At 46.2% G+C, this 18,462-nt stretch overlaps 1 protein-coding gene across 5 annotated transcripts; it reads left to right on the top strand.

The window, feature by feature from the left end:
* Positions 1-2,143: 2,143 nt before the first annotated feature.
* Positions 2,144-12,345, top strand: LOC127307095 (uncharacterized). 5 transcript variants are annotated; one of them, XR_007855150.1, is made up of 8 exons: positions 2,144-2,655; positions 2,761-2,988; positions 3,754-4,030; positions 4,126-5,256; positions 10,702-10,804; positions 10,972-11,425; positions 11,503-11,636; positions 11,904-12,345. XR_007855150.1 is itself a non-coding variant. In XM_071822783.1 (7 exons), exons 2-4 carry the CDS (start codon positions 2,951-2,953, stop codon positions 4,144-4,146), a joined length of 336 nt encoding a protein of 111 aa, XP_071678884.1. In that variant the 5' UTR covers positions 2,144-2,655; positions 2,761-2,950; the 3' UTR covers positions 4,147-5,256; positions 10,972-11,425; positions 11,503-11,636; positions 11,904-12,345. The 5 variants fall into 5 exon arrangements, 1 of the variants encoding a protein (XP_071678884.1); XR_007855147.1 differs by having other exon boundaries at positions 10,702-10,873; XR_007855149.1 differs by lacking the exon at positions 10,702-10,804 and having other exon boundaries at positions 2,144-2,660.
* Positions 12,346-18,462: the final 6,117 nt, after the last annotated feature.

The following is an 18,462-nucleotide window of genomic DNA, read 5'->3' as shown; positions in this document are numbered from 1 at the left end:
AATTGTAAAAAGTGAATTGTTCAAAGGGAAACATTAATTAGCGTACCAAATAACCAATTAAAAGGGAATTGCAAAAAAATCTCCATGCATATGGTCCGGTCCAATCATTCATCCATCTACGCATGTGAGTGTGCATGTGCATGTGCAAGGTGATTAGTGAGAAAGGAAGTGGCATGTAATTAGTGAGAAAGGAGGTGGCAGGTGGATGTGCATGGCTGCATGTGAAAGGGATTGCAGAAAACGACAAAAATATGCATGGCCGCATGTGTATTAGTGGACTTTGCATGTGCATGTGCCATTAGTGTGGGGCTACATGCAGAAAAAGACAAAAAAAGACAGAAGAGAAAAGGAATTGAATCACGCATCCGCGTGAGCGCTTCGCGCAAAAAAACAGACCGCGTGCGCGGTCGATTGCCAGGCAGTGATTTCGGCATCATGGGCATGTACTTACTTTTCATGTAGCTAGCCTCTATTTGTTTGTGTTCTACTTTTCCATGGAGAAGATCGAATCTTTTGCATCTAAAGTGGCTCACCAATCTGAGCTCTGGAAAAGGGTACTAGCAACACGACATGGTTGGAGGAAGCATTACATGGCCAGTCATGCAAATTATGAAAACACTGCTGATGTATCATTCTTATTTACTTGGTTTCTATCTTCCATGTATCAAGGCAAATTAAGTGGACAACCATAGTTAATGGATGGTTTTTGGCTGTCGCTTTTCCCTTGATACTCCATGACAAAGCTAGAACTGAATGCATGCAAAAAAAATCCCCTTTGACAATTTTCATGGTATTAAAGGTGGGAGATGCTTTGGCTTAATCAGCAGGTACTTCATGGAGGCGATCATCATCTACTAGCCGACCGGCGGTACCCTAAGCAAGGTCGTCATCATCTTCCAAAACATCAGCACCTGGTTCAGTCCTTGGCGACACATGCACATGAGCGTCAACAAGAAGAACGTCGGGATCCTAGCTGAGCACGAGCGGCATCCCTTCGGCGGCCGGAGCACATACGCCTACAACATCATGTGTTATGGTTCGAGGGATTCTGCCTCATGCTGCCACTAGGGGCGTCCATGCAGTACATGGGCCATTTTTTATGCCGACGAGCTGCAATGGGCGGGCTCCGCCATCAACATCGTTCATGAAGCAGGAGGGATGAAATACAATTCTGGTGCAGAACGTTAGCATCGACGAGGTTGTTGTGTCACCCATATGGGACGACATCGCCCTTCCCTGATATCTCCCTTGGATGATGTTTGTTGAGTTCATACTTCATAGTTCAGTTCATATTCATAGGTAATTCTTCCTCAATCTGAGTACATGTGTGCCATATTTACTAGAGTTAGTCAATTGATAGTCGCACCTGTCAGCTTCTAAAATACGAATCTGTTTTAGTTATAGACTCAATTTTATGTTGAATGAAAAAAGGGAGTAACATATTGAAGGAATTAAGGGTAGTACTTTTAGTTTCATATGTAGGGTGTGTCACCTAAAAGTTGCATTTAATGAGAAAATAAACATGGAACACATGCTTCAATGTGGTTGCACAAGCCGGATCTACCCAAGTTACTGTTGCGGGAGCTGGAAAGCCAATCAGAAGGATATTGTTGTTGCTAATTGAAATATACATATTTTTTATATATATTATTATTGCACAATAACAAGTGCAACAACATTTTGTTTTCTATAGTTGTGGAGGGATCATGAGCATAATTATAAAGAGATGTCAAACCTAAATATATATGAATTGAAGAAATAAATCCCCTTATCTTTTTTCCATTTTTAGATATCACAATGGTTTTGTATTTCTTTTTTTAAATCCAATATTCCAATAATCGTTAGTGATTCATAGACGCTGTCTTTCCTTTGTAGCTCTGATCTTCTTGTTGTGGATTATTTTGGCCAACAGCAAAGCTTGCATTAAGAATGCCAGTGATAAAGATTAAACTGAGCTTATTTTCTGTCCATTTTAGAACATTATGTTCAATCTTGTATTATTGACAGTCATTATTTACAACATGTAATCTTGTTGCAATCCCTGGCTTGTGAGGCGTTTGCCGCCCTGCTCGGACTGCTGATGGGCCCCACGCACGCATCACGCCCTTCTCAATACCCTCTCTCTCAACAGGCACACGAGACACGTAAAAAACAGGCACACGAGACCAGCTCGGTCCGATGCGCTCGCCGCCCCCTCGATTCCGGCCATCGCCGGCCATATCCGCCTCCGCTGCTTGCCGGAGAGGCTCCGCCTCGGTCTCCTCCTCCGGTTCCCCTGCACCAGGACGCATGCCCGCGTACGCACGTGCAACCGCGCGAAACCCTAGCTCCCGCTTCGGTCTCAGTCGCCGGCGCCGCCGCGCCTTGGGCTGCACTCCCCTATCGCCTGCGCCTCCTCTACGATCTCCCGAGCTCCTGCTCTACTACATCGACACCGACGACCACCTCCTGGTTCCCCGCGTGACCGCGTCGACCTCGCCATTCGGTGGCGAGGCAAGCGCAGCCTCAAGTGTGGCCGCTGATGGTGCCTCTGCTGGTTTTTCCACGCATACCTTCCCTGGCATCCGACGACGGGACCAAGAAGAGGAGACGAGATGGGTAAGAAGTGCCCCGGCTGACAGTGACGGGAGGAGAGGATGCCGGCGGCAGCAAGAAGTGCGGTGATAGCCTGGAGTTGGATCTCATCTTGCTTTGTTTTACTTTTCCGATCCGGATTCCGTCTCCCAAATTTCCCCTCATCTTGATTGGCTCTATTTTCAGGTTGAATCATCTTGGTCTGGCCCTGATGCCCTGATGGTGATATCCGGTGTCAGTCCACCCGCGGGGCTTCGAATTGAAGCAACAAGGTTAGAAGAGATGGGAGATGGGGCTCACGAACGAAGGTGGGGGCAGGCAGCGGTGGAGGTCAGAAAAGATGGCAGATGGGGGAAGGAAGTGATGCAGGTTGGACATGGCTGGCGTGCGGAGACAGTGGAGAAGAATGGGGAGGTGACCATATTTTCTCAATCCTTCAGTTATCCTATTATGGCAATTCTTTACGTCCTCACCTTAAGATTATGAGGATTTTGTAATCTTCAGATTTGTATGCCAATGTTAGCCACAGTCTTCAGATTTTGTAGACAACGTGACATTGAACAACTCATGATTTGATCAAAGCTATGTATGCACACAAGGGTTAGGATAGAGTAGACAAAGCCACTAAGCTGTGAAACAATTGTTGCTGGAAATTTACCCCAAGTAATCCTTGGTATTTAGTGTTGTTGTGAATAAACTAGCAGTGCCTGAACTTAGGTGCCTTCTATGGTACTGATTTTTTTTGCAATCCACCAATTTTTTGCCACTTGGGTGCTTGAACTGTTTTCTTGATTTACAAAATTGAGTACTGCTCCATGGCTCTGCTCAGAAAGACATAAGTGGCGGCAGCGGTGTGGCTTTACTGAGCCAAGAAGTGGCTCGCGCCGTTGCGCGAGTGGTATATCCCGGACTGTGGCAACAATGTTGGGCTTCATTGAGATGGCTGCTGCTTTACTTCTGCTGTGCAAATTGACACAACATGCTAGCTGCTCTGAACTTTTTTGCAAAACAGAAAATTCTTACTTCTAAGCTAGGATACGGTTGGAACTTCTAAGAAATAACATACAAGTTGCTTTGTTCACATGAGTCATCGTAAGTATTCATGATGTTCTGTTTTGCTACTCTGAATTTACTCCATGACTATAATGCATGGTAAACAGTGAGTTTGCATACTTGCAGTTGTCATACCAACAACGCTGGCTTGGACCCCGGGATGACGTTCGTGCTGTTCATACGCGGGGATGCAGCTCTAATCAGAAGGTGCGGGAGGCGCAGCTCGGCGAGGTTCGGCGTCGCCGTGGTGTACGATGATGAGGAGAAAGCCAGCCTCTACTCCAATGAGTGCCGGCCCACTCTTCATTTCTGGCTGTTTTGCTCGGGGCGGCAGAGCTTAGGTTATCCGGTGGTGGTCAGTGTGGTGGCGTTCCTGACCTCTCCATGGAAATTATTTTACCAGGTATCACCGCTGTCGTCCTTCCGTCATCGCTACATATGCAGACCAGTTTGCTCTTTGCTCATGACAGTTGTCCTGGCTGCCAATTTTGACTGCAGCTGCGTCCGGTGAGTCCGTGAACCCCCTTTTCCGAGCCCTTTATCCCCGACCACGCGTCCACCCAGATCGATGTCGCCGTCTGCGGCGGTGCCTCGCGTGCCACCGCAAGTAAATACCTCTGATCCTGCCACTGGCGGCCGACCACTATACATGTTCGTTCCTTCATGCCCTGTTCCGTGTCCGTTCGTGTAGCCTCCGAGTTCAGACGGTTCATTTGATGGGTTGCCCTTCTTCTATTTTCTTACCTTCTCCACGTATTTGGGAAGGTAATTGTTCTCCTGCTCCTTTTTCATGACGCTCTTTGATGGGGTTCTGCAGATTCTGCTCTATGATGATTTTTTTTGAGATTGAAACGGCAGTATGAGCTTAAAAGATTCCAAATACATCCCATTTAGTTTCCAATCTGCTGGCTTAGAGAAGTAAATACTTCTAATTTGTTATTAGATTGTTTCTTAATTCAGAATCAGAGTGAGTTTGTTGTTCTTCATTATAACTGTGAACCACCAATCTAAAACTATTTTTTCGCAAAATTTATTTTGACAAGAATGATACTGATGCTTTAAGCTATTCATCTTTGACATTTTGGAACTGTGAATTTATCTATGATATGACATGTGGGTATCTAGAAGTAACTGTTCCGGGTCACATATTTGAAGCTATTCAAAAAATCAGTCCCAAGAGTTGTTGCTTCATGATATACATTTTTTGGCACTTTTAGTAAGAGGGCTTCAGAATGACAACTGCTGCTATGGAACTCTCCATGAATTTTATCCTCCTTGTTTTCTAAATTTATACTTATAGCACATGTATATTTCACTATTTATTTACACTATCATAAGATATTGCTTTTGCCCTTTCCCAATTTTTGTGGAGCACCATTTGTTTTTGCAAATTAGATTGTTACGGTCTATTTTATCTACATCGCTTATTAGTAGTGCCTAATTTTTATTTACATCGCTTATTTTTGTTGTTGAGTTTTCAAAGAGGGTGCTGCCAAAGGGAAGTCTTGGTGGCATGTGTTTGTGTTCTAGCTTTGTATAGTTTCAGAAGAGGGGGCTGCCACTGGGAGGTCTCGGCAAGGAGCTTACATGCTGATCTGGTTGTGCCATGGTAGAAGTCGACTCGCACAGGTAGTTCTTGGCAAAACTCAATAATTGCAGTATTTTATCTGAGTTACCGTATGTGGTTGATGTTACCTTAACCTGTTCTTTGGTTCGTGAATTCATGGTGCATGGTCTGAACTGAGGTGCAATGCTTGATTTGTAAAGCTGAATCTTATAAGAATTTTGTGTAAAATAAATTCTAAAGACTAACGAACCGTATATAAAATATTATCATTGGTATTTGAGATTTGTGGAAGTTAAGATATATGTAGGCTAGAAATTTAAAATGTTCAAAAGTTTAGTGTTAAATCTTATTGAAACTTACTCAAATATTCAATATTTGGATTTTATTTAGAGTAATGCTCAGCCAAGATTTTGGGCGATACAATGAATTCGTAAAGATATTGTTCCAAATATAGCATGCTGGGAGGCTCATGATTCTATTGGTTAAGCATATGGCCTTTCATTTGCAAATCCAAATATTCTTTGGTTGATGAGATAAACTATTTTTTGTGTTTCTTGCATGATACATGAGTTTCTCTGTTTTGGTAGTTGTTGGATCAAGTGTTAGCATTTGGAGGGATAATAAATAAGTTGACATTCATAGAGAAGTGTAACACCCCAAATTTCAATGAAAAGAAAGTTAGAGGATTCCAGAAAGCAAAATTTCAAACCAACAAAAACTTTTCTTTTGCATATAGTACCATGCATAGGACTTGTGCATTTGAGTGATATGCCATGATGATTGTTATTACTTGTCTTTGATATGCTCTAAAACCCTAGAGTGATCATATGAAGATCACCAACCAAATAAATCAAAAAGGGAGAAATTCCCATATTTGAAAAACCCTAAAAACCCTCACATATGCCCTATGGCATTTTTATAAATTTTGACCCTAGACCTATTTGGTCTTCACCATTAGTTGAATAATGTTATTAAACACTTATTACAACTTTTGGAATCAAGGGTTCACAATTCAAATGAATTTCAAACACAATTCCCACTCACATGAGATAATGGCCAAATCTGCCAAGTATAGTCTGATCACCACTTTGAGCCCCTGCAATTCAAATTCTCCAAACCAATTCTTGCTAATTCTTTGCACCACTTCAAAGTCAACATCAAGGTGAACAACTTTGATGAAGATCACCCTGCCAAATTCATCTTTGATCATTAGCTAGGCTCATCCAAAGTTGCAACATTATAACAAGTGCAACAATCTCCACTTAGCCATTTTGGCAAATTTTTGAAATCTAACTTTTCCACCACCACCTCAATTCATCTCTGGTCAATTACAACTTATACCAACACTCACATATCACAAACATTCACCTTTTGAACTTTTCCAAATTTTGATATTTTGCAATTTCCAAAATATGGCACTATTTGCACACTATTGCAAATAGTGATTCTACCCTAACTAACCTACCCCAACTTGCACCAAATGGTCCCCTGGTTCCCTCTCTCACTCACACCAACATAAAAACCCTAGGAGGAGAGGCATTGCAAGCATGGCATGGCCATGCCGGCCACATGCCGGCCATGCCGCACCACCTCCTCTCCCCTTGCTCCCCAACCCTGGCCACCCTGCCAAACAACGCCACCGCACCCTACTGGACATGCTAGAGCAAGCCCTGGTCGAGGAGGAGCTCGACAGCCGCCGGAACACACGCGCCCAGTGGTGGCCACGCCATGCCGAGGACGTCGCGAGCGAGCGCCGCAGACGCGCCCTGGACACGCGCTGCCTGGCCACCTCGAGCACGCCCTGGACCACCTCGCCAAGAGTTGAGCACCGCCGCACACGTATGCAGCCACCAGACATGCCCTCGGCCACGACCCGTACCCGCCGTCGCCGGAGAAGCCAACCCTGGTCCGCCGCGGACGCGACGGACATGGAAGCAATGCGACCAACCTAGCCACCGCCCGACCCCGCTGTCGCCGCCAATAGCATCGCCAGGAGCCGTAGAACACTGCCACCACCTCGCCTAGCTCGACCGCTCGCCGGAGAAGCCGCGCCATGGTCGACTTCTTCACGGCCCCGCAGCACCCTCGCGTCCCTATAAAAGGAGACCTCCCTGCGTCAATCCAAGCACACCATCGCCTTCCCCTCCCCTCACTCGACCACCAGAGCCACTCCACCCTCGACATTGCCCACTGACGCCACCCAATCGAAGCCTCACTGCCCGTGATCGCCGCCGAAGCTCGCCGTCGATTGGAGCCGCCCCAGGACGAGCCGACGGTACCAGGAGCTTCGCCGTCGTCGACATCGTCCCCGAGCACACTGCCCACCCTAGCTGGAGCCACGGTGAGCGCTCCGACCCCCTAGGCTCGCCGCCAGACCCTCTGCTTCTCGTCGGAGAAGACGACGACCGTGCGCCGTTGGATTGCCTTCTAATCCAACTCGCCACGTCGCTCGTACCGCTTCGGTGTTTAAAAGCCGCTGACATGCGGGACCCCCTGTCAGGCAGCCCACGTGGGCACAGACGCGTGGTGGGCTGGCTTGGGCTGTTTTTAAACCGTTTCGGCCCACGTTGGTTTCCCGCCGGCCTGTTTAATTCAAATTTGATTTAAACATTTCCAAACCTTTTCAATACTGCCCAAACTTTGAAATTCAACCATTTCAAATTGGCTAAACCAAATTTAGGGAATTTTATATTGTTGGAAAGCCACTGAAATTTCTCTACAACATGCCACTGGCCTCATGGTCAATTTCTTTGTAGAATTAATTTGACAAAAATAACAAAACAGGGACTTTTCCCTATTCAAATAATTCTTAAAAATCAACCAAAATAGATATTAAGTTAATTCCAACTCTAATAGCTCACATTTGACTTACACTAATTGTTTATGCAATAAAATGGTGTGGTCACTTTGCATGATCATGCCATGGTTTAATGAATGGATATTTTGACTAGTTTAACTAGTTGATATTATCCAAAACTATTAAAGTTAAATTGTGTGAAGTCTTACACTTCATTTAAACTTGTCTCACATGGATTCATGGGATGTTTGGACCCCTGGTTCCAAACTCTCTTATATGAATTACTTGAGATTTAAATCAAAGGTAGTGCTATTTAAATGGTATGAGGTGGTCTACCTCATTTAAATCATTTTCCCCAAATGATGATGATGAACATTGGACTTAGGTCAATATGAGTTCATCCATGATTGTTGGAGAAATTAAATCTTAAGAAGATTTCAATGAGAGGAAATTATTTCTCAAGAACCCTATGGAAACTATCATTTACATATGGAATACAAATTCTATTTAAATCCCACAACCCATGCACCCTAGTTTATTTATTTGGTGTGCATAGAGTAGTTTGGGTGTTTATTTGTGATGCATGGAATAGCCATTGAATTAGTGAGTAATTATACTCGTATTCAAATTTAGACGGTAGCACCGGAGAATACGCCGAAGAAGAAGGTTGCTACCAGGAGGAGGAGGAGGAACAGTTTGAGAACTACCAAGGCAAGCTAATATTCTTGCTAAGTGCAAAGCCCCTTGGGGCAAGGCACCATGTTTCTTATCTTTTCTTATGTGAACCCATCCCAAGTTTTTACTTTACAAGTTTTTACTTGTTTTCTAAATGAGTTACTTTTATAGTTAACTTTGGTCAAAATACAAGTTGGTTGTTAGAGTAGTGAGTTAGTCTCTTCCAAGCAAAGCAAGATAGCACCCCTCATGAATTAGAGCTAGTGCTAATAAACTAAACTTGACTACTCTAGATGGGAATCTGGTGATTTTGAAAGGATTTGGAAACCTTGGGATGAAGATGCATTCCATTGAATGATTTTTGAAGGTGAATATGACCAAGAGAAGATGGTGATTTTTGATAAAACATGATGTTGGTTTGAATGCGATACCTTTCCAATTATTAAGTACCCCCACAATACCTGATTATGGGTAGGGCTTAACTGGAAGTTTATGCGTCTTAGTATGGGTTCCCTCTAAACAAGCGTCATCGGGGTTATGCCGAAAGCTGCCTCTACCACAAAAGAAACGATACGATATGATGCGAAATGAGGTGAATGTCCGGCCCAAGCCCTGTGCAGTTCCCAGGCTGACTGTCTGTCTTCACTGGGAGGCCAAGCTCATGGGGAGAGGTGCTCATACTAGGATTTGTAAGTGAAAGGTTATGGTTGATGATCCGCGTACTGTGTTACGATTATTCGGGGAAATCCCGACGGATGAAATCAAATGTTGTGGCACAAGTGTGCAACCTCTGCAGAGTGTAAACCTATTCGAATAGCCGCGTCCACGGTTACGGACGGTTGGAAAGGCCATACAGATTCCGATGTCATATCTTTGAAAAATGATGTTGAAAGGTGATGATGAAATGACTTGTGGTGGATTGAATTGAAATCACCACTTGAATGGTGGGAATGACACTAATGTTCCCCCTTGAGTTAGTTAGCACTTGAGTAAGCTTTTCTCAAAAACTTTGTGAACTAAAACTAGCTTTATGCAAATAAACTAGAGCTTAGCAAACCCCACTAGAATGTCTAGCACTTACCTTAGTATTACTTTGCGAGTACTCAACGTACTCACGGCTTTGTCCCTGGCTATTCAAATGGCCAGAGTATGAAGATGACCAAGGAGATGATCAGCAGGACGCTTACGACCACTAAGCGCCTTCCGACGTCAAGCGTTGGCCTGTGGACTAGAGAATCCTTGTATCTTACGCTTCCGCTATGTTGAACTATGAACTTGTGTTTGTTCGTTGATCAATAGATCAACTATTCGTGTAATATGGATCATGTGATTCCAAATTTGTACGACTTATGGTTTGTAATGAATAATGACTGTGATACTTAACTATTATGCCTCGCAACAACAATATTCCTGGGATTGCGATGTATGACATAATAGGCATTCGGACTTAAAAATCCGGGTGTTGACAAGAAGAAAAGTAGTTGAGTTACATTTACTGTTGTACTAGAGCATCCCAACAGCGGAGGCGCTCTTGGGGAAGGAAGCACCAACACGAAGAAAGCGTTCAGTTCTTAAGCACCGAGCCATGATTTCAGGGTATTTTTCCTCTGATATTTCCCATTGGCTACCACACAATCAACTGGATTGTTATGCAATATAAATGTTACTGAAACGGCGTGAGTAGAAAGTCTGCTAACATAATCGTTCCTAAGCATACACTTATCTTCTGATTTCATATTTCTTAGGGGATAGGACCTAGCAGGCTTAACTCGCCTAACATCATTTGTAACGTGACGATCTAATGGATCGTACACCACCACACTTTGTTTCCATTCTTTTAGTCTCTATCTGTTTGTTTGCGAGCATTGTCCCAATGCCAGGTTCTTGGATGTGTTTCGGCTGTTAGGGGTGTGCTTACTAATGCGTTGTTGCTTTTTTGTACCTGAATTTTCTGCCATTGCTTCTCATGTTGCTTTGTTCAGGCCAAGAGTGCTGGTTGGTTCGCTATTGATGTTTATGCATATTTTGTGTGCAGATTTCTCTGTTTTGTGATGTCAACTCGAACACGCAGTCTTGGCAGGTCCGTGTGAGGGTTACGGTTCTGAAAATATCTGGATGTGAGGAAGAACAATTAGATGGTTTGTTTCCAGTTCAGAATTTGATAATTGTAGATGGTTGACAAGAAGGTGGTTGGTGGATGCCGTAAAGTAGGGTTCAGAATTTGTTCATTGCAGATGTCTTCTTTTATTTGTGTCTCTGTTCTTTCTTGGATACGGCTTACGGTTTTTTCGGTATCTGGCTGTAGGGATGTGCTATGCAGGGCTCCATATCAAAAGTTCATACAAAGAGGTTTAGGGGAATGCTTCTTACGGGACACGCTTACCATTTGCATTACATGGAAATTAAGAAGCAAAGGATGCCTTTCATGTTGTGGACCACGCCTTTGACATCTGGATCACCAAATGGACAGACATAATTGAGATCAACAATTTTCCTAAGAGTCGTTCCAGAGCATACTTGCTAACGTCAGTGATAGGACCTATCTCGCAGGTGGTTTACTCATGGGTGTAGTGGTCATTTGTATCACCTCCATTCGTTGTCAGGTCCGTCAGTTTTATGGTGTGTTACTCACTATGTTGGTCTCGGCTTTTTTGTGAGTGGAGATGTGATTGGCATAGTGGCTGACATATCTCTGGTTGTTACCGTCAATGTGAAAGGTCGCCCACTTCTAGGCATATTTTTCATCTCACAGTTACAAGGTTTGGCCTCTTTGCTTCTACTGTGTCAGTGAGACGTTAAGTTTGTGTCCTTGATCTTTTATTTTCACCCGTTCCAGGCAGACGGCGATGGTGGCCTTCTGGGGCAGAAATGCTGAAGCTATTCACATTGAGCATATGGTTGATGCGGGTTCTAGAGAGCCTGTGGTTCTCTTGGTTATGGGATGCACCTGTAAAAACAGGATTTTTTAAGGTTGGTTGTTTTTCTTATTGGTTTTTTAGGTGCCTTAGCCTTAGGTATTCGAGGTTGTGGGCTTTCAGTTAATGTGCACCATTTGGTTCATCCTTGCCTGCTATAGTGGTGCTTGAGCTCTCCACTAGCAATGGATCTCAAGTCTGTGTAAACATAGCTATTCCTAAGAGCCTGTACAAATTAGTAAGAAACTATACAGGGAGCATCAGTTGCAATTTGTGGAGTCCTAATGGGTAAACTTTAATATAGTTGGTTGGTGGGATGCAGATTGGTAGGATCTGTTCAGCCAGTTGAGCTTATCATGGAAAGGGGACGGTGTTTCGGAGTGTCTAGATCCAACGTGTGACCGTGCTAACATAAAACGTGTTCTCCATGGTTGGCCTAGCTACGACGATGACATCATCGATGCTGTCAGGGCGGCTCCAGAAGGCGCATATCCAATTGATATTGTAGAGCATGGTGTGTGACTTTTGATGCTTCAGGGCTATGCAGTGGTTTCTGCAGTACATCTTGTGATCAAACAAGGTTTTGCTTTTGGCGCAAACAAGGCTTTGCTTTTGGCAGTACCAGCCTTGAGATGAAACAGTAAGGAATTTGTAGTTGCTTTTAATGAATTGATTTTTAAGCTATGGGGCAATTTCGGCATGCGGCCAGCTAGGCTAGCAAAAGGAATTAAAATCTGTCTATCCTGTCTTATTATGAATGTGAACACGTACTGGCCAAGGCCATGCAAGAACGCCTGGCAGACGGCGCGGCGAAGCGCGCTGGCCCATATTAACATCAAACTCCATTATGAAATTGATTGATGCTTTGAAAAATCTAATTGACCAAGTTCGCTGTGATTTTTACGGAAAGGCTTTCAAATTTGAAAATCTAAAAGATATTAACTATTGTTTCCTCCGTAGCGAAGCACAGTTCTGCTAGTAAATTGTTAAAGCCTGCGAGTTTGATTTCGTATTCAAACTCGGCGCATGACTTATGTTTAGGACCTAATTAATTAACAATTGTGCTCTAGATAACTGTTAATTAAATGAGTGTGGTTGGTTTAACTAGCCACCGAGTCCTATCTGAAAATAGATTGAAATATCTAAAATTTGGAGTCTATATAAATGTCCTCACCCTCTAGGCTCAATATACACTGTAAGCGGCACCACCGATAAGGCAGAGAAATAGAGGTAGGCCGAATAGCTCCAAACTTTAGGGCATCTCCAACGCGGCGACCCATCCCGCGCCCGCGCGTCCGGATGGGTCAAAACGGACAAAATTGTGGCTTAGCGTGCGGACCCATCCCTAAAACGGATGACCGCGGCGTCCGGGACGACCCAAACTCGGCCCAAATCTGGGCTGCGTTTGCGTGGCCGCGGACGCGGACGCCGATCGCTGGCCGCTCGCGTCCTCCCTTGTCCTCCCCTGGCTCGCGTGTCATAGGGACATAATTTCATTTTTCATTAAAATTAAACATATTGCATTTTTCTTAGTACTACCTACTACTAGTCTAGCTACGTAGGGCCTCGACGGCCTTGTCGGCGACTCGCCACCGGAGCCGTGGATTTCACTCGACGTGGGCGGCCTGTATGCGTGAGGATTCCACTCCAGCTTATCAGCTGGGTGGCCCGGCGGCAGCCTTCTTGCGGCGTTCCTCCGCGGCCGCCCTCCTCCTTTCCGTCCTCGCAGCTAGGGCGCGGGCGCGGTCCTCCTCCTGCGGCGTCAGGATCCGCTTCCCGCACAACGCGAGCTCGTGCACGGCGGCGCGTTCCACAGCGTCTCGTGCCTCCAGGCGGACACGACCGGCATCCCGGGCCTCGTGGTTGTCCTACCGACGATACAAGCGCTCTTGGTGGCCAAGCTCTGCCTCCACAGCCTTCTCGTGGGCGCGCCGGTCGAGCGAGGGCAGCTGGAGGAGGCGACGGGCTGCTTGCCGAGCGACGAGCTCGTTCTTCCGGCCGATGAGATCGCCGGCCCAGACGGAGGCCTCGTGCTCCCTCGTCTCGCGCGTGAGCTCGGCGAGACGCTCCTCGATGGCGACATTGAGATTCGCCATCTCGAGGTCGTGGGCGGCATCCTCCTCGTCGGCGACGGGGTTCGATCCCTCCTCCGTGGCCTCGTGCTAGCCGTCCGCGGCCGCCTCCACCAGCTCAGCGTCCTCTGCCTTCTTCGTTGCCCCCTCGGCTGCGACGCGGATCGCCTCGTCGTCGGCGACCCACCGTGCATCCTGCCGCTCCTCTTCCTCCGTCTGCGGGAACCTGGCGCTGGCGGCGAGGGAGAGCTTGGCCCACGTGGTCTGCAGGGTGCGCGGCATGGCAATGGAGGAGGAGAGAGCGTCGGAGAAGGTAGAGGGGGAGAGGACGGTGGAGCGGGTGAGGTCTGCGAGGCCGCGCACGCCGTCTTTTATAGCCGGCGACCTTGGCGGGAAACTTGGGCGCGAGCGCGCGCCCTTGGCATTTTTGCACGCACGGAAACCCTGGTGCGCGCGAGAACTTTTCCGCGCGTTCTCCCGCCCGCCATTGCTGTCCCGTCGAGGCCTGCCATGGCGCAGCGCCGCTCAGGGAAGACGAACCACGCAGCGGATTTATGGGTCGCCGCGTTGGGTTCAGCGTGCGACCCAAACAAACACGCGGACGCGGGGCGCTATCCGCGTGTCCACCCAAACGGCCCAAAACGGATGGCACAACGCGTCCGTTAGGGTAGCCGCCTCGGAGATGCCCTTAATTTTTACATTGGTATCAGCCAAGGGTCAGCGCCACCGGAGTTCTTTACTTTGGTTGTATCGTTGGTTCGCTAGTCAACTCTACCGGAATCCGCTGCAAATTTCCTTCGCCGATCTATGTCGGCTCTGCAAACTCGCCCGCCGGACGGGCACGGGGCCCCTTCGCTTTACTTTTCCTAGGTTGTTCGCCTGCTGCGACAACCACTTTGCGACTGTTTTCAGGGGGTTAGGTCCAGCGGGGGCTGGAGGATTCGCTTCCGGCGCACCTTCGGCCTCGCAGAGAGGGCGGAATGGGACAACCTCTGCAGGATCTTTGACCTATCGCCGGCCTCTGAGGGCGATGATGTGGTTCGTTGGGCGCTTGAGCAATCTGGTGAGTACTCCACCCGCTCGATGTACTCCAAACTGTCCCGGGGCGGGACGATCACCCACTTCAAGGAAATTTGGCGCACTACGGTCCCGCCAAAAATCCGGGTCTTCCTCTGGCAACTCATCCGAGGGAGGCTCCCGTCAGGGGACCAATTAGTCAAGCGACATGGGCCATCGAATGGGCGGTGTGCCCTTTGTGGCGAATGGGAAACTTGCGACCATATTTTCTTCACTTGCCACATCGCTAAATTTATGTGGGCAGGAATCAGGGACCTCCTCTCCTGCTCATGGAACCCAGCAGGGGCTGCGGATTTCATCGCCATTGCCAACGGCTTGTCGGGTAGACTCCGTAGGATAGCTTGGTTTACTTTTGCAGCGGGTGCTGGACGCTGTGGAACATCCGCAACAAGCTAGCTATTGAGGGCTCTCTCATCTCTAGCCCTGCTGATGCTATCTTCAAAATGTCTATCTACATGCAGAGCTGGAGGGTTCTGGTCAGACCGAGGGACCGACCACTGCTGGACGTGGCGCTGGACGAGGTTAGGAGGCTACATGCGCGGACCCGGGCCGGAGGACACTGACGCCATCGACGACTGCACGTTGCCGCTCTCGCCCGCTCCACACGCTTTAGTTTCCCTTTTTCATCTATGAGTTGATCTTGGTACCAGACTTTGCTTATTTGTATTGTGGCATCAGCACTTTGGAGGCATCAGTCTTATGTTGGGTGTGTGTTGTATCGATACTCTATGGTTGCCGTGATGGCTTTATATATAAAGCCAGACCAAGGGCCTTATGTTTAAAAAAACTCGAGCCCGCCGGTTCGTCTAGTTCTACTCTGCCGCCGCGGGGTACATCTCGACGGAATCATACTGAAGTCGGTGATCAGATAGCGCGAGGCTGGAAATCCGCTGCGATTCTGTCGTCGTCTGGATTTCAATCTCGATCAATGTCGCTGGATCCTCGTCGATATTGTTATCCGGCTCGGCCCACGCTCCTGCGGCCTCGCCAGATCCGCGCGGCCCCGCCCCCCTTTGCGCGGCCCCGTTGCTGTCTGCCCTGGACGAGCCAGGCAGCCGGTTCTGCTGCATCTCGTCGCTCCGACGAGCCTCCGTCTTGCCTGGCCTCGACCTCCACGGCGACTCTGTCGCGGAACGAGCCACGCCTTCCGCTCCGCAAGTTTTTTTCTTCTTCTGTGGCTCTCTGCTCCGTCATACTCTCCGTCTCTGTCGAGTTCGCTGCGTCCCAGATGTCCTCGCCGTCCTGGCCGCGACTACCGCTCAGACGAGCTTGATAGGCCATGCACTATGTCTGTTCGGTTCAAAGGAAAAACTGTCAGAAATTTGAGTCGGGCCGAATCCTCTGCTATGTGTTGAACCGCTTGTGACAGTTGATGTAGGGTCCATTTTATGCAGACCGTACACCTTTCTCTTGTTTGTTTCTTCTATAGTATGCATGCTATTGGCAATTTGGTATCCAAGGCTTTGAACCGAACCAATATTTTGATTCGCTTCTTTTTTTTGACACCAAGAATCGATGCTCCGCTATGTGTAGAACCGGCTTAAAAGCCAAAATGAATCGCTTTTTACACACATAGTGCATGGTCTCACCTGCTTGCTGTGTAACTGCAACAGGGAATAGTACCGTCTGCTCCACGGGAACGAACTTTATGAAGACCACGTGCACATCAAGCTACTAATCTCGCCAATCCTATACCTTGCGATCATATTGAGTACACTATCCCAGCGAGCTATTCTCTAGAGAGGATGAGCTTGGATTCTCACAGAAGTTCATCTGCACCTTGCGGCTCCATCGCGAAGTAACAACTTGTCATAGCTCGCAACTTTGTTGTTTCTGATACGCAAAGGAAACACGCTGTTTTCTTGCCTCTGCGAGAACTGAGGAATCTACAAAGAATTTCAGCAAATTGGTTGATATGGTATTTTCAGACTACGTCAAATCGTGTAATTATTAAAAATAATAGAAAAGTGATTTTTGAACAAATCCAGCTTGGTTGAACTATCTCCGTAAACTAGAAAGATACCCCGCGCGTTGTAGCGGGAATTTCTCCGATAACTCTATTTTATAAAAAAAAACAAAAGGATATAAGTTGATTGGTATAGGATGTTATTTGTAGGCATGCTTGATTCAATTGGCGTAAATTGTCAAGAGGCTAACTTAAAAAAACTGACTTGAAATGGTTATGTAGTTGACGGCTAAAAGTGGATGATGTGGATAATTGGATGGCTTATAAAATAGATGATGTGACTTGCATGTAGAGTATTAATGAATGTTAGTGGGGGATGACATGGACAATTGGATGACTAATAGAATGAATGATGTGGATAGCTTGCATGTTGAGATAGACAACATAAATGACCCTCTAGTGAGGTTTTGCTTTATAAGAGACTAGTAAAAATACACATGCGTTGCACTGGAAGAAACAAAAAAACTCAAACATTACAGCGAAGCATCTGTGATAACACTGTTGTGTACCACCATCATTGATTATTTGTCACGTGTTTTGCTACCCAAGACAAACATGATCAATCCTAAAAAGATGAGCTTGAGAAGCCTTTGAACATTGAAGTTGTCTTATATTTCACCCAATTATCGTACAGTAAACTATAATCCCATGTTCCGCATTATAGTAAGATCACATGTTCCGCCATTAGTGAACTTCTTAAGAGAAAAGGATATACTCGCCACTTCATCATCACCCTGTCCAAATTCAGTGTAAGAAAAAAAATCTTTCATCCAATCGACAACCCATGTATTACCTCTTAAATGACTTTTCGGTTAGGATTTGAAAGAACAATCTATACAATTTGAGGCCACTTGAGGCAGCCAAATCTGAACATATGCTTCTATGTAGGAGAAGTGAAAAATCAAGACGGTTCTATTTTAAGCATGATTTCGAAAAATCTTCTAACAGTATGACCATGTAAGATTTGAATGTAGATGATGCAGGTACATCAATTAGACCGAAACCTACTTTTAGACAGGAAAAATAAACGGCAGGATTTGCTTTATCAACAATCTCCTCATATTACTGATCTGCTCCAAGCCATAATATCGTTTCTTGTTCGACCATGCTATATACTCGTCACATCCAAAGAAAAGTAGCAAATATTAATTTAACATGGATGATAGAAATCCATCCTGATAAGAATTGAAATCAAGGAGTCTGCACAAAAAGTACTACGAATTTCCAGCAACAGCAACATACCTTCGTGTGTTGCAGTGTTGCCTTGCCAGAATTCATTTGCCGACGGATGATCAAGCACGTATCCTCTCTCATTCTCTCTCCAACCAATTCGATAACCATGCGTTATTTAATTTTGAGCGAGGTACCCATCCATTGAGTCTGCACCTTCCTGTGGCGTCATCATCCTCGTAGCTAGATTTTAGCGGCATCATTGACCCTTTCGTATTGAGCAGATACAGCTCCTAGGGTTCCAACACTGATCGATATTCTCTGCCATTGTTCCCTCGGATATCAAGCTGACCCAACAACATAATTGGAATGACCGGTCAGCAGATACATACAGACCGCGCTTATTAGAAGCCAAAACCAGCCAAATAAACTGAATCGAAGCATGAAAGTCTCATGGACGGCACTACCACCAGCAGCAAAAGCAAGATATTGTGGCTTGGTTCGCTGCAAATAAAATACTACATCATGTCAGCATCTATTCCAAAATCGATATACAAGGAATTAGGAAAATTCAGAACTGAGTTGCGGAGAGAGAC

This window comes from Lolium perenne, chromosome 6 (assembly GCF_019359855.2).
Source record: "Lolium perenne isolate Kyuss_39 chromosome 6, Kyuss_2.0, whole genome shotgun sequence".
Taxonomy (NCBI): Eukaryota; Viridiplantae; Streptophyta; class Magnoliopsida; order Poales; family Poaceae; genus Lolium; species Lolium perenne.
This window is presented reverse-complemented; position numbering and strand designations above follow the sequence as displayed.